The sequence below is a fragment of the Acanthisitta chloris genome, unplaced genomic scaffold, assembly GCF_000695815.1.
Source record: "Acanthisitta chloris isolate BGI_N310 unplaced genomic scaffold, ASM69581v1 scaffold641, whole genome shotgun sequence".
NCBI lineage: Eukaryota > Metazoa > Chordata > Aves > Passeriformes > Acanthisittidae > Acanthisitta > Acanthisitta chloris.
Genome location: NW_008657456.1, coordinates 24,775 through 41,584, shown reverse-complemented (window position 1 = coordinate 41,584; position 16,810 = coordinate 24,775). Strand labels below are relative to the sequence as shown.

At 40.4% G+C, this 16,810-nt stretch overlaps 1 protein-coding gene across 1 annotated transcript in view; it reads left to right on the top strand.

The window, feature by feature from the left end:
- The window catches only part of KCNQ5 (potassium voltage-gated channel, KQT-like subfamily, member 5), an 82,509-nt gene that overhangs the window by 48,421 nt on the left and 17,278 nt on the right, over positions 1 to 16,810 (top strand). Inside the window, exons 7-9 of the mRNA XM_009084706.1 lie at positions 856 to 950; positions 2,464 to 2,490; positions 11,418 to 11,638. Of these exons, the coding sequence (XP_009082954.1) occupies positions 856 to 950; positions 2,464 to 2,490; positions 11,418 to 11,638 (343 nt within the window). The remainder of the gene's footprint in view (positions 1 to 855; positions 951 to 2,463; positions 2,491 to 11,417; positions 11,639 to 16,810) is intronic.

The window sequence follows — 16,810 nt, the reverse complement described above, 5'->3', positions numbered from 1 at the left end:
ACCTAGATGACATTTAATGGTTGACAATGCACAGGAAGTGCAGATACTCAGCTAGTACAAATTGAGATAGTTATGCTGACATCAGGGAAGCTTTCCAGCTTGTAGAATCAAGGTTCTGTCTTACTATCTACATGCAGCTATAAATCTAAACAGTGGGTGCATTTTCAATGCTATACTTCGATCACTCACCTTTGAAATCATTTATTTTGTGTTTTTAAACTTTAGCAGTGTTTCAAACCACAGAGAATACTTTTCTCTTCTCAATGCTTTTCATCTGGTTTTCATTATAATTTGCAAAATGTATTATGACACTTCCTTTACCTCAGACTGCAAGTTTGTGTGGGTGTCCCATAGGAATTTGTCACAAATAAATCCCTGCAATGCTTTTCTGAGCACCTTTATGTGCTGAATATCTTCTGGTGCTTTCACAGAGCCAATTACTCTTACCTTACCGCATAAAGTTTACTGTGACTCACGAAAGTTTTGACAGGTTCTTACTGGTATTTCCTGAATCAACCTAAGGGAGTACATCCCAATCTGAGCAAAATCCCCTCGTTCCATAGTCAGCATGGTGGCACTGTCACTTCATCTTCTTGGTTCCTTTGTGCTTTTCTGTTGTTTCCCCATCCCAGGCATCCTGGCAGTTTTATTCTACTGACGCCAGCCGAACAAACCTGACAGCCACCTGGCGATATTATGAAAGTATTCTTCCTCCCCTCAGGCATGTATCAGTGCTATGAATGATATGGGAAAGATGTGACTTGTATTGGTTACTAATCTGCTTTTCAATTTTTTGTTTCACCCCCTGCTCCCTCTTGCCTTGTTTTTTCTTTTTACCCTATATCCTGCACGTAGTGTGTATGGCGTAGTTATGCTGCTGATGAGAAATCGGTTTCCATTGCTACCTGGAAGCCTCATTTGAAGGCCTTGCATACCTGCAGCCCTACAAAGTAGGTACAAATGTGGCAGTTGGTGCTGTTCTTGATGTCTGTTCGAGCTCATAGAGAACTAGTATTTGTCTGTTTTCACCTTGTTTTGTTTTCTTATGTCCTCTCATTAAAAATTTCAACTAACAAATCAAATCATCTAGGAGCCTAGGACAGTGGGACAACTACAAATCATTGCCATTTATCTAAAAAATGCATGAGCATTACACCCACTTTCACAAAAAAAACCCACTCATGTATCATGGTTAATGTTTCACCCAGTTCCAAATTATCTCTGAGGAAAATGTTAGGTTTAATGCAGAGCTTGTTCCTTGATTTAAGGGTATATTTATGCTTGTGCCTCTGTATAAGGCTATAGTGACTGATCTGCCTTTCCAAAGGAAAAGTGCCTTGTGGTATTTTGCAGGTGAATGCACTGGGAAATCTGCTTCTTTTTGTCATAACTTCTGATATATTCAGTATTTCCTTAGGGGAAAAAATATACTCACTCATACACACAGCCAGTGAAGATGACTAAAAGGACCTGATGCCCCAGTCTGGCAGACAGGAAATATTTGATATGCTCGTTTGGGTGAGAATTCACAGAGCACTGGCAGCCCATGACTTTTCAATAATTCAGTAAAAGATTTAGCAGAAGGCAGCAAGTTGACTGATTCAATATGGGGCACAGATCAGGAAGTAAAAGATACTCAATAAACATCAAAAAAGAAAGCACTAAAAGCCTTCTGGGAAAGCTCTGATAAGCATCCTAACTGTTGTTATTGTAGACAGTGCAAGAGAATTAGTGGTTTCTCTCAAAGCTGGGTGATGAACATCCACATGACAGTAAAAAGGTAATTGTGTGCCAGAAAGCTCAGCCAAAAAGAAGTTTGGCTGGGTATCCAAAGCTGATCTTTGAATTTCAAAGAGTTGACAAGAACAGAGCCGAAAGTAATCCATTACCATAACTGTAATTCCAAAATGCTCCAAACTAGAAAGAGCTTTTAGATTAAAAGTTACATGGAATATTTATTTTTCACACAGGCATACAGGTTGAAGGAAACATTGGTATATATGAAGGGATATAAAATTACATAAATAATGAGCTGTATCCCACATAAGACTGTCCCTCAAAAGTGCATCTACTTGTTGTTTTAAATAAGCAAATTGCTGTGCTATCCTAAAATTAAACCTTTTTACTTATCAGAAATAGCTTTATCTAATAAGAACCTGCAGCTTTCTGTTATATATGTGTCAGAAATGCATTTTGCCTAAGTGCTTTGCCAGCTCAGATTGCAGTGGTATGTACTAAGCATGTTATGCATGTGTTAAAACAACTGAAAAGTTTCTTTTCCAGAAGCATTGTAGTTACAAGTCTTGCTTGAATGTCTTTGTGGTTGCAATGTAGCTTGTGTGCTGTATGCCAATTAACATATTCATTTAGGTTTATCATATATCTAACATCATCTGTAACTAAGTAATGTGATTACTATCTGCATAACAAGTATGTTTTTCCCTCCCACTCCCTGACCTGAAGAAAAGAACAAGGGGAATCTTCTAGCAGGTTTGTAGTTTCTTTTATTTCTCTTATCTGTGAAATTGCTGTTTCCTAATGGCTTTTGTAGATGTCTTGGGTTCTGTACAGTAGGTTCAATGAACTGTAACTGTTGATAGATAATAATCACAAATTGCATTTTTTAAAATAGACTAATGCTGCTGAAATTTGCTTCTTTGTCGCACTTACTTTTTTTTTATGGAAAATACAGGCTGGTTTTTTGCACTTCTAGCCACATGTTTTAGCTTTGAGGGGCTCAGTTCCAACAGTGGCAAGGTACCCAGTGGAGGAACCTCCCCAGATCCAGCTCCCAAGCAAGGACATGTCCCCCACTGCTGCCATAAATTCAATGCTGGAAGTTTCCAGGAATTGCAGTGGAAGTTACAGGCATATAGTTTAATTTGGTGTTGTGAACAATCCCCCCAGGGGCATGTCACCATTGCAGAGTACTCCCTGATGAGGCTGGTTGGATGTCACTTTGGCAAGGGTCTGTGCTGCCCTGCCAGAGCATCCTCAAAGCTTCCTCAGTGCCATGTCTCCACATTTCCTAACTTTTCTGCCATCCCCACTCAAGGAGCGTTTTTGGGACACAGCAGGTGGGTGGAAAGCAGCACTGCAGTGGCTCAGCTCCTCCCAGCTGCATGGTTTGCACTCTCACATGGCCCAGTTCAGGCAGAGGAGGCAGCCTGGTAACTCTCCTGAAGCAAACCCCACTGCTGATGGCTGGGAGGGCAGGTGGGTTTCCACCTAGCCAAGATGCTGGCTGAGTATCAGCTGCCTCCAGCAGGCAGAGACAAGCCTTGGCAGGGCCATCCTCAGTGGGTAAATAAAGCCCTGAAGATGCACATCCTAAGGCAGCTGGAGAAAATGCTGCTCTTTGCCGCACTGATAGCCTAAACCCTTTGGGATGGGGAAGGACTCAGTGGCTACAAGAAAAATTACTCTGTCTCAGAAACTCGTTAGGGATAGGAATCAGCAGGCGTTTGGCAGCAAGCACTGCAGTATCAGCATGATCAGAGAATAGCAGAGTTTACCTTCCAGCAGAAAATGCTGAAAAGCTAAGGAAAAAAGTGGTGGTGACACATCAACCCCTGAAGTACACCCACCCCTCAGTTGGACCTGTGGCTCACAAATGCTTCTGGGTTATTCAGTCAGAGATGAAAGTCTTCACATGAATTACTCATGTCCCGTTCCACTTTCCAGACTGCTCCTCTGGCACCTGATGCCATCCTTTTCCTCAAAGCTCATGCAACTGCTGTTAGTGTCACAGTAACTCAAAGGGATGGGATTTACTCTGTCAGTTCTGTGACTTTTTGTATACATTATCTCCATGGGCTTGCTAGCAACATATTGATCTCATTAAATTATTGCAGCCTGATCCAAACTTTTTGCACTCTCTAGCCTTATTTCCTACTCTTTCAACAGCAACATTTAAAATTAACTTTTTTAAGGTGAGACTGAAGTTGGCAGTAAATGAGTAGACACCTCTAAAACTGTGATTTGAGCAGAAGGGAGAGGTTTTTCCCAGTTGTACCTGTGAGCATTTAAAGAGACAAATTTATTTAGAATAACTGGAAGCTAGGTTAAAAGAAAAACAAAACAAAACAAAACAACCACCCAGCTGTCAAAACTATATTACATGCTCCATGTTAGTGATAACTGTTGTGGCTTTAAAAGAAGTCAAAGATTTACCCAGACTTTTTCACTTTATTTTCACTGAATGGAAAATGTTTGTCCCTTCAGAAGCTCTTAACTAATATGTGCACTGCTGCAAATTAGTGTATGTGTAAAATTGAACTATTTAGCTCCTGAGGTCCTAGTCTACAGTAAAAACCCTACAGACCACTCAGTGCCTTTTAAAAAAGGTGTATTTTGTCAGTGGATGTTTATCGTTCTTATGCTGATATATTGTGGTATGTTTGTATCCCTGAAAATTCCTGTGGTGTATGTGGTCCTTTGTGGCAAAAATGTAAATGCAAACTGCTGCAAGGTACTTTGAGATAATTGTCCTCGACTATTTTACCTGTTTCTTACTGCAATGCTGAATGACTCGCATGTGATGCTATGTGAACTAAGTAAGCTGCTTCTTGTTTCACTCTTTAAATGAAGATATGTTTGCACAAGTAGTGCATTGGTTTGCTTTCTGAATATGCTCTTTGCTCTGTGCTCCATTCTAATAACAGAGGAGAAAAACTTGTATTGCTTTAGGTAGAGTTAATTATTTTCTTTCCTACCAAATTGATGTATATTTACAGAAATTACATCTTGTGTTTTGTCATGTATAGACCTCCAGTCTTTCATTAGATAGCTAAATGTTGCTGTGCATTTGAGCTGAGAGAGCTGTGCTTATGACTCTGTAGCTTCACACTGCTTTTAGTAAAAATATGTTGTATTTCCCAGAATTTTACACACTAGTACTCTAATTAATCATTTATCAGAGTATTGGTAGACTACTTCTCTGGTGTATCTGTGCTGCAAATGAGATATTTCTATAAATCAGTTCTAGAGTTCTGCATGTTATTTCAAAAGCCTGTATGTTAAATTCTCAGTATCTGCAAATGCACACACTGAACACAAATAATACTTATTTCTGTTCAATTATATAGCACGGCTGAAATTGCTCCTGTGCAGGAAACTAGAACTTGACTGATGAATCTTGTGACATCCTGAGAGCATAAGCAGTCTTAAGCTGTGTGTAGGGCATGCATTGGGTGCCTGCAAAGCATGAATGTCACCCATCTAGTGTTGTAACTTGTGAGCCTGAATACAAATTCCCTATTCAGACAATAGGGAATTGTCTGAATCAACAACTCTCTGGTACAATAAGGAGTAGTGTTGCCAGTATAGGAGCTTGGGGATAAAACTCATCCCTGTTCTGAGAGGGAAACAAGTAAATTATACTCTAGAATTCTATCCACCTTCTATACCATATCTGTTTCTAAAAGTAGATGTAATGTAAACACTCTGCATGCACCATATGGAAAAGAAATTGCCAGTGATGCATAAGCTGACTTGAGGTGGAAAGCCTAACCCCTTACCTAGCACTGGAATGCTTAGTAACATGGTCCTCTATCTCCCCTCACTCCTAGTAAGCTTTGTAGTAATAAACAGAAGTTCTTCAGGATGTACACCCCTCGGAGACATAGGTATTCAGCATCCTGCCTATTCACATGATGTTTGAGAATGCCAACTAACATCAGGTGCATGATCCATTTCTTTCCCCTCCTTAGTGCTTTCAAGTTCCTTACTTCTCCAAACGATGTTTCTTAATTTGTTTATTTTGAAGTGCTTGTAAATCCCTTGTTGCTTGTTGCCTGCAGTGCCATTAACACAATGGCAGTAACACCAGTCTGAAACTCATCCCATTGGACAATTGCAGTGTGCAGCACGCTGCAGCTGGCCGAAGCCTTCTTCCCCTTCTCTGCCTGAGAGTTCAACTTTTGGAATGCATTACCCTGCAGAGATCTAAAACTGGGGTTGACTATTTGGGTAAAGGCATTTCCCCAAGTCCAAGAGGATTTTTATAACCATGACAGTTGAGTTCTCCATCTAATAATTAGTGGGGAATGTTAAGCTATAACATGGTGGGCAATAACGACAGCTAAAATGTGCAATTGTTGTTGAGAAGAATCCCCTTGGACACAGCCTGTTGAAGCTGTGCCTGCATCCTGTACTGGAAGGTAGAGGAATGCATGTGAAATCAACCATCTGCTTCAGCTGAATTCTGTGGAAATTGTGTCTCTTACCAAAAGTGGCAATTCCTAGATGGCTGGATCATATGGGATGAAACCCATGATTTATATAACTCCAGCTGATTGCATTTTTCCTTACTTTTTAAAAGTAATATATATGACAATAGAAGTACAAATTGATTATAGAAAAATTAAGATAAAAAATAGTTTCTTTTCATCTGGAAACTGTTTTGATAAAGGAAAAAATGCATAAAACCCCTGAACATTTTTTCCCTGTTTGACCATTGAACTATAAGGCATTATGACCTGAAATTCTTATTAGTCATTGAAGGTATGAGATATAACATGACATTTCTTGAGTTCATGGTCCTAGTATGAGACTGGTGGCGAAGTTTTGTTCGGAGTAGCTTAAATTCAGCAATGGCATCTGTATACTCCATCAGAATCCACACCTGTAGTTATTGGAAGTTAAGTGCTGAAAATTGGCACGTCCATCTCTTGCTGTTGTTTGCCACAGGTGATAATTTTTGGCAGGTTTAGCTCCTGTCTCAAGACCCCAAGCGTTCTCCCTCACCCTCAGGCCCTGCAGTTACTTCTGATTCATTTCAATTTCTTCCTATTCCCACTTCCACCAGCCATTTCAGCATGAAAAGCTGAAGAACAAGTTGTAAATTGTGGCTAGTAGCAACCAGCAGTGCTGCAGATCTGAGACTGAAGCAGAGCAGAAAATAAACTTGACCAGAAATGCAGGAAGGTGCGCAGAGAAATGGGGGAGTGGGACTGGGAGGGAAAGACATGCTCAGTTACCAAAAAAAGTATGGTAAGATGGTCCATGGAAGACAGAGCGAGCAAAGGTTTGTAGGCATTTGTCAATTAAAATTTTATCCAGGCTAGTCATTTGGACCAGCAAAGCGTTCGTTCCCCCTGCAGTGAGGCTACAGTGACCTCTAGTGTCCCTAAACACCTATTCCTTCCTAAATCAAAGGGGGAAAGGCAGAGTTTAAAAGAGAAGAAATAGGAACTATCAAGTCGTTTGCTATCCCAGGGAAGTGAACGGCTCGGGCATGTGGCAGGAGGAATGAGTTGTAAGATCCTACAACTGACCTTCCAAAATGCAAACAAATAGAGAAAAGCCACTTGCTTGCTTTCCCACAGCTACCAGCTGTAATTGATCTCCACTAAATGATGCTTCGAGGCTCCAGTGTTATCGATACTGATACATTCCACTACTTGCAGCCTGCAGGACTAGAGCAATGATAGGCCCAAAGAGATTACCATTGCCAGGGAAGACTGTAATAGGAAGAAAATATATATATATCCAAATAGAGAAAAGCCACTTGCTTGCTTTCCCACAGCTACCAGCTGTAATTGATCTCCACTAAATGATGCTTCGAGGCTCCAGTGTTATCGATACTGATACATTCCACTACTTGCAGCCTGCAGGACTAGAGCAATGATAGGCCCAAAGAGATTACCATTGCCAGGGAAGACTGTAATAGGAAGAAAATATATATATATCTCAACCAGCCCATTGCCAGGGAAGACTGTAATAGGAAAAAAATACATATATATATATCAACCAGCTGGGCTAAATGATCAGTCATGTACAGTACAAGATATGATGGACAGACACATATCTAAAGGAATGCAGAGATGACCAGAGACAGCTGTGGATCCCTCAGATCCTTATAATTTGATTCAGGAATTTGTGTCAATTTCATTTTCCCGATTCTTTCTCACGATTTTTGCCTTTTGGACAAACATTCAGCTTAAAGTTTGGGACAGCCTATGGGGATATGTGAATTTCCAAGGGCCATTTAACAAGTTTACATTGATTCAAGGGATTTCCTTTGGAAACCATGTCACAAGAGAGGAGAAAAGTTGAGAGAGAAAAATATAGTAGGCAACTATAGGCACTTGCAAGAAAGAGGTGAAGGATTTTTAGCGTGCACTGGACGGTGCTGATCCAACCAATGTTAAATCAGAACAAAGGGCCCTAAAGGCTTCAGTGGCTACTGATTCAAATGCAGAATGTCCAAAGATGCTTGAAAAGGCATAAGATTATCTCCATTCTAACACCATCTCTACCACTATTGCAACAAAGAAGCCAGAGCCAGCAACTAGATTATAGCCTATGAGAAAAGGGACTTTCACTGTGAGAAAAAGCCTGGTCAGGATGCCTCCAAAATGCTCTGATTGAGTTACACCTTCATGATCTGTTATACAGAAGAGGCACATGGCAGCAGCTTTCTTCTCCCAGGCATTAATTCTCGACTGCTGCCAGTCGTACAATTTATGCCTGTTCTGAGTAGGACCCAGTGACTTCAGGAACATTTCCCACCAGTCTCAAAATAGGAACAGGGATCCAAGAAGGGGAGAACTGCTATAATCAGTGTCTTTGGAAATGCATCTCGAGATGCAAAGCAGAGTTTCCAAACCACACCTCATTGAGGAGCTGCGTTCCCCTCCATGGTGCAGCGTCCTTCGCATGGCCCCTTGGCATGCCAGTACATTGCCATTGCTACCAAGGAGACTTGATTTTATTTCTAAGTATGAGGTCTGCATTTGAAATTAATATTTTCATTCTCAAGTGTTGCAATTTTGAAAAATGTCTATAGTACAGATGAATCATCTCTTTTTCCTTTCACCTTATTGCTTTGATTTGGAGAACTGAAGATATTTAGGTTAAGTAGCCATTGTCCACCATTCATTGTTTATAGATTAAATAACCATGTCTACCAGTCATTTAAAGGCAGCCATTGCTTTCATTAGTACAAAATAAGTGACAGAACAGCATGTATGCTGTTGTAATTTCATTTTTAAATTCTCATTTTTATTCTGGAGTTAATAGGATTATAAAAAATATGGTCTATACTGATAGTTTTTAATGGCTATTTTGTCAATTTTCCTTTCACTTTTATTAGTGCAACAGGAAGAAGCTGTTCAGAAACTTTTTAACTCTAAGATTTTTTTGGGGAAAAAATGTATAATTTGATTTCATCCTTCAATAGAAAGTACAGTTTGAACAATAAGAGGGGTTAAAAAAAGCACAAGGGACACAAGCCTAGGAATACTATCCATTATAAGTTGTCCATTTATATTCTTTTGCTCATGCTGTATAATATGACAATGCAATAATGTGGTTAATAAATATTTTACAGCTTATATTTTCATTAAGTTGCACAATGCAAAAGATTCCTGAGCTGAAATGTAATTCAGTCTTGAAATGTAATTTGTATTGAAAATTAAATTTTGGAACTCACTTTTCTTTCAAACAGTAGGTTCTGTGGGTCTTTTGTATTGCATATGCCACAGCACAATGTACTGCAGACCTGGGTAACAATTTGCAAAGGAAAGAGATAACATTTTTCAGCACTGTGATGTGTTTATTTCAACAATTGCTTACTTCGGGCAAGGGATGAAGGGGATTACACTCAGAAATTATAGTAAAGGTATTCTTTCAAGTGATCCAACATGCCATATAGAAACACATTTATCTAATCTTTCTAAATGTGCTCAGTTTTTAGCATTCTTGAAAATTATCTCATGATAAGCTTCCCATCATCTGTTTTGCCTGCAACAAACTGCATCCTTTCTGCCCTCAGCGATGTTTGTATTCAGATTGAAATGCTCTGCTCTGCTCTGCATGTACAAAGATAACTGTTTATCTCAACATTTCATGGCCACAGAAGTTTATAACTACTTTCCATTTCACAGAGTTACATTGTATTTTTGGAGTGCAGTAGGTTTAACATCTAAGAACCACATAATCCATCTTCGCATTGGTTAATTACCTGCAGAATTAATTTCTCTTGAAAACACCTTATGGGCTGCTGAAGTTAAATGCAAAGACTTTGAGAATACTAGAAAGTGTCTTATCTTCTAGAACAACTATAATTTGCAGGTAAACAGTCTTTGCTGTAGGTATTTTAAAAGCTTCCCACCAAAGCCTGCACAGTGCACTGGGACTGCAAGAGCCAATATCACCCCCTGAACAGCTACTGCATTGTCCCATCATCTCTCCCCTCAAAAGAACAGGACCACTGATCAAGATAACCATTCCCTTGTTCAGCCAATTGAACTTAACCTTGCAGATAAAACAAGGTTTCCCAACCTTGGTATCAGACTCCCTTTCTATTTCCCCTCTGTGCCTTCTGCTGCAGCAAGGGACAAAGGCAAAAATGTTAAATAATGTAAAAGCATAGGCAGACAGTCACAGTGACCACAAGATGTTCATCAGATATGTTTGAACATAAACAAAGGTAATTTAAGCAGTGGGAAGTAGAAAATTACATATCCTACATTTAGCTGGCTGAATGGGAGGGTTATAAGCACAGCAGGGGAAAAAAACAGCTTATAATTCACCAGCCATAAGACCACAGTGTCACCATTGGTCCAGCAGACACAGTCATGAGCTTAACTGGGCTCTTGTACCTGTCCTAAAACACCTGTCCAACACCACCTGGATGTAGTCAGCTCCCAGGTTAATCTCCAGCAAGGAAGCACACAGTGTATCACTACATCTCCACTAATCAGTCATCACGCTGTTTCTTGGATGCTTTGTTCATTTTGGTTTTCTCTTGTCCAAGTAAGTGCTGTAACAAGGGATTCTTGATATGAATAATCACTAACCATGCACATGAAATGCTGGAAGTGCCACATCCTGTTTTCTCTTGTCCAAGTAAGTGCTGTAACAAGGGATTCTGGATATGAATAATCACTAACCATGCATATGAAATGTTGGAAGTGCCACATCCTAAAAAAGCATGAATATACTAACAGTATTTTTGCCTGCTTAAAAAACACCCCAGACAATACTACATGGCATGCAGTAACAATAGAATACATTTTGGTTTTGTTTATCTGAAGACGTGGCCAGAAATGCACTGAGCTGGGCTAGGATGGAAACAAACCTATTTAAAATTCAAGGGAAAAAAATCATAGATATTAATGTATAATAATTGGGTGACATTTGTTTCTATTCGGTAATTTTAAATTCCTTTACAAGGTTATTCTGTACTGCATGATAGATTGCCATTGATAATGCTTCTATCAAATCCCAATTACATCAAATCAGTTTCCTTCCCAAATATATTCAATGAAAATAAAAGCGTGTAAGAAACAGACTCATACCATGAGAATTTTTAGAAATTATTTAAAATTACCATACAACGGGAAAAAAAAAGATAAAAAAGAAACCGAGTGAAGGAACTATGAAATAAAATCTCTTTCTCTCCCTCACAGTCAAAAGCTAAGCTTCAAGGAGCGTGTGCGGATGGCCAGCCCACGGGGTCAGAGTGTGAAAAACAGGCAGTCTTCAGTGGGAGATCGCCGCTCACCAAGTGCCGACATCGCCACCGAGGGCAGCCCCACCAAGGTCCAGAAGAGCTGGAGCTTCAACGACCGCACGCGCTTCAGGCCCTCCCTGCGGCTGAAGAGCTCCCAGCCCAAACCTGTGGTTGATGGTAGGAGTTTTTCACACCTCCTTGGCCATTGAGTGCTGCTCCCATCCTGCTCCCATGTCTCATTTGGGGGCAGAGATACAAGGCTGCTATAGTCTGCTTCAGTGAGCATGCCAATGTGATTTTTTTTTTAATAAGAAATCTGTGTAGTGGTGCATAAGAAGCAACTGGTGGGAAAAGGAGTCACTACAAAAAGTCACAGGGGGATTAAAAGCATCCTGGGGAGTTGGCTGAAGCAGCTCCCCTGTCATGGCTCTTCTCCCACTGCTGGGCTCAGCTGCTGCCCAAACTTTCTGCCTCTCACTGGTGGTCCATGCCTTTGCCAGCCAGGAGCATGGCTCGTGCAGAACTGGCTCCCTCAGGCAGAGGAGCCCTAGTACCTCCACTGGGGATGTATTCACCTGCCACCAAGGCATATACTACTGCTCTAAGTTTTACAGGGTTGTATCTGGCTTGATAAGACAGGTGGCTTCAGCAAATGAAACCAGCATTACTGGTTTTCTGTAATGGTTTTAAAGGGTACTTTAGATGTAGGAAGCACTCCTAACGTGAAGAAGTGGATCTTGCTGAACCTGCAGCAGGCAGCCGCACCTTTCCCACAAGCTGCTTCCCACACTGCCCCTCTCTGCTCTCCATTCTCTAGCTAAAATCCAATCTGGCATTAAACTAGTCAGTATTCAGGCAAGGATCTTTATCTTCCAAAGCTTGCCAAAACAAAGACTTTGAGTCCCCTAACCAGGGAGCACCAAAACAGCTGAGAACAGCCCCATGACAGGCTGAGAGCCCCAGGTGAACCCAACCCTGGGATGGGATGGGTCCAGCACTGAAAGGTGCACTCACACAGCTCTGAGGGTACCACTGCACCAGGGGATTTGATTTTGGCTTTCTCCATTAACATCTTTCCCAATCTATGAACATTTTGTTCTTTCTTGTGGTACCCCACACACAGAAAATAAGGGAAAACAACTGGTTGGCTACCACAGCAGGCAGTGACCCTGACAATATGGAAAAGGTACAATATAAGTCATTTGATCCAAGTAAAGTGCTAACGTCAAACTCTTTCTACGATGGCATTCATGCATGCTACATCCAACAATTGTGGTAAAACTAATTAGACAGAAGTGTGATTTTGATGTCTGCTTCCTTTTTAAGAGCACATATTAGCACAGACGTGTAGGCTGCAAAATACCCCCTGAACTGCAATGCCCCATCCCTCAGCTGAGGATATCCCACGCAACACATCTCTTCAGGAAAAGCCTGGGTAAATAAACATTTCCTGGAGGGCAAACAAGACAAACCAACAGTGTTTGCTAAGGTCATCATTCCAGGCTAGCCCTCCCCCATGGAGACCTGTCAGATGCACAAATTTGGCTGTGGTACAGTGAGTTACTAGGGTGTACCGGCTACCAGGCTGCTATCCAGGTTGCTCAACACTCCTCTCCATCCTCAGGGACAGGCCCTGGCTCATGTCCTATGACAGCCGTGGCACTGGGGCTGTGTGATGCTTGTCTGGGTCTCACACTGACATGAAGCTCAGAAAAGGCCACATGCTCCACAAGGGGAAGAGATAAATGCTCTAGGTAGCAGAGTGGTAGAAGCTACCCTGTTGAAATTTAGCCTTCCTGCATAATCATTTATATAGCGCAATTATCTCCCCAAAACTGCACCAGATGTACTTTTATAGGTTAAACCCATGTAACTCACAGTGTGCATGGAAGTGACCTAAGAGAGTCATTTGTTGAGCACTCTCCTGGGTTGTCAGTGGCTCCCTTCTGCCCCACCCCTGCAGTCTCCACCCCACCCAAGCACCTGTTTCATTTTCCATCAGCCCATTTGTCACAGAAGCATTTCCTCAGCACGTCCCCTATTCTCTCCTGCATGTATTGTTAATAACAATGATTTGCACAAGAAGATCGTGTTCCCTTTATTGTCTCCCTCTCACGGAAAAGGTGTCATAAACAGCACCTTGGGTATATCAGTAGATAAAAGACAATAACAACAGAGAACTCATTGCTCTGTGTAAACCCTTAAAGATCTTCCTGCTCCTCAGGGTGAGCTCAGCCTGTTTCCTGGTCAGTGATTTCCAGCTACTTATGATTACCACCCTTATGAACTAGGGCCAACAATTACTACCAATTTCTCATCCGTGGCAGAAGGAATAGCTTCCATTGTCTCCAGCTTTTAGCCAAATGCCAACTTTCCATTCTGGGACCTTATCCAACTACTTCTAGGAGCAGTATGTTCAGAGAGATGACCAGCATGCTCACTGCTGAGTGCAGCTCCCTGCTGCCTTACCCAGACCTTTGCAGGAAAAGTCAGGCACTACCAATTTTGATTTCTTTTTCTGTTTTCTTGGTGTGTTACCAATTTCATAGCTTGGTATGCTTTCTGCATTTGACAGATCAATGCAAAGGATCTTGAGATGACGTATTTAGTTTAGAACATCTTGCATTTTTCACTGGATGAGAAAACAGTATTTGCAGCATTTTATTATTACATCCTGTTTGTCAGGTCCTCCAATTTTCTCCTTGAGGTATTCTCCAGCCAAATGATTAATTATTTTAGTGGCCAGTCTTCAAGCCAAAACCAGAACTCATCCCTTTCTGGGTGAAATTTTGGACACAAAACAATACATTTGAACAGCCAGTCCTTCTGATGTTTCTTACATCTCTGTAGTGTGTTTGGGAGGAGAAGAAATTACATTTACAATAGACCTCGTGAGCAGTGACAACATAGTACTGGGTACCCAGTCCAGTGTCAAAACTTTGTATCAATGATCTCACGAGAAAAATAATAAACTCACTATGAACCTCCCCTTCCAAAAGAGAAGGAATTTTTCTGCTTGCCTGGTTTTCTGGGGAACCAAACCTTTTCTGCTTAAATCATGCTCCAGTCTTGCACCACAACAGCTGAATTAATGAACCGATATTATGTCGTGGATGCAGTTTTCCAAACAGCTGAATTAATGAACCGATATTATCTTGTGGATGCAGTTTTCCGTGAGGGACAAAAATGCACTATTATATTTGTTTTCTACTGTCCTATGCTTCTAAGCCTCTGCATGAATTATTGTGCCTTTACTGTAACCTAGAGACATTGTGTGGCTTTTTGAATAAAACATCAAAAGCATTCAGCACTGGAGATATAACAAACATATTTCATTTGATTAATTAAAAAGAACTCTCTAAGGAAATATTTTATTTCTTGCACCATCCCTGAACATTACACGCTCACACGACCTCTAGCCTTTCATTCCCTGCAGAGTACTCACAGAAAATCCTCAGGGTAGAGTATATTATAAGAGCCATGGAAAGAATGCAGTTGTGCATTTCAACCCCCATGTCCTCAGTTACTACCATGTAATTTATGTATTGCAAAAAAGACAAATTTCCTTTCAGTAGCACAAACATCTCGACCTTGGTAAAGGTTTGCTTGATGTGGCAAAAGTCCTTAGTTTGGTTGCTTCTACATCTCAGCTTAAATTTGCTGCTCCAAAATGAAGCTGCATGATGTCAAAATAAAGCTTGAATGAAATTTTATTTGCAATATATCAAATTGTGCTAGACAGGAGATTTATTTTCTTGTAATTGCTTAATTTGATGATAGAGCCCTCATGTATTACCATTGTCACTGTAATTAATTAGGAAGATCTAGCATTCTGATCTAAGCTCCGAGTCCTTTTTTTTTGATTTGTGTAGATAAGTACAGGCCATTGGTTTTGAGGCATTATGTTAGTTTATTCTAACCAATGTCCTGGCCCTAGGAATCCATAATTTGATTTCTTGCTTTATTATACATCTTGAGGAACTTGCTGTGCACCATTACTCACCGGACTGAGTGCTTTGTGGTTACCTGTGAATGATTATTAGTCTCAGCTCCATGAGGGATAACAGCAGATCACCACTCAGGAGTATGGTTTGCATGGATTTCAGATAACCTCATCTGCAGTGAAGCCTATATAAACTAGATAAGAAGCAATTTTGAGAGGACAATCATAAAACATCCCAACCACCATGTAACCCACTTGCATCAAATCTGAAATACCTAAGGAATGTTGTCATTTTTATAAAACATTACTGGGGAAATCTATCGTGGCTTTTTAAAATACAGGACTCTCCTGTGGCTACCTGAATCTAAAGCTGCCATCCTCCTCTCTCCCTTTGCCCCTGGCTATGACCTCCTTCAAACAACAGGACCTGGAAATCTCCCAGGGCACAGGACCTTTGAGGACCTTATGGAATATGAGACATATATCAACTGATGTGTACTACAAGGTCTTACAGGGAGACAGTCAATTAGGTGTGACATTTAGCTTCTCGGTCCACAGTTCCAGATATTGTCATATATATTTCCAATTTATTTTACAGTTTTGACCTTTTGTATGTGGTGTATATAAAATAACAGAGATGTGTATCTAAAAATACACTAACCCATACATTTAGACTCACCTAGCATTTTTGTTTCTTACTCTTCTCACATGGCCATGTAAACTTGCTGGTTAATTCACCACTATTTAGAATAAGATCAGCCTTTTTAACTGCACAATTATTGTGCATATAATGAATTGTTTTTAGAGAGTCTCCTGGTTCTCCATATCATCATTCAAAATTAAAAGGATTCTGCTGTAATTAAGTAGTGGGAGCTGTTCCATGAAATATTGCCAGTGCAGAAATTTTTGAGAAGTTAAATAATAACTAAAGATAATTGAGAGTTGTTAGAAGGGAATGCTAGAATTTTAGATATTTGGAACTTGCCTGCATTCTATGATAACAGATATCAGATTTCTGACCTGAAAAATTGCACTTAGAAAGGAAACTATATAATTAGACTTGCCTGCATTCTATGATAACAGATATAAATCAGATTTCTGACCTGAAAAATTGTACTTAGAAAGGAAACTATATAATTAGACCGGAATATGTCAAAAACTTTCCACCAATTCTATCTGCTTTGGCCAATTCAGAGGTTTTTCAGAAATGCTTTAACATACAATATAAAATGTTGTTAGGGATATTCTTTATGATATTCTGCATCATATTGCACTGTAGCTACCAAATTCCAGTTCTGATGTCCTCTTCTCATCCCCATTTGGAATGTTTTGTCTGTTCCAGGAGAGAGACAAGGAATGGGCTGTGTATGCAGCAGTACTGCCCTCCCCATTGGTACTGCCTGCAG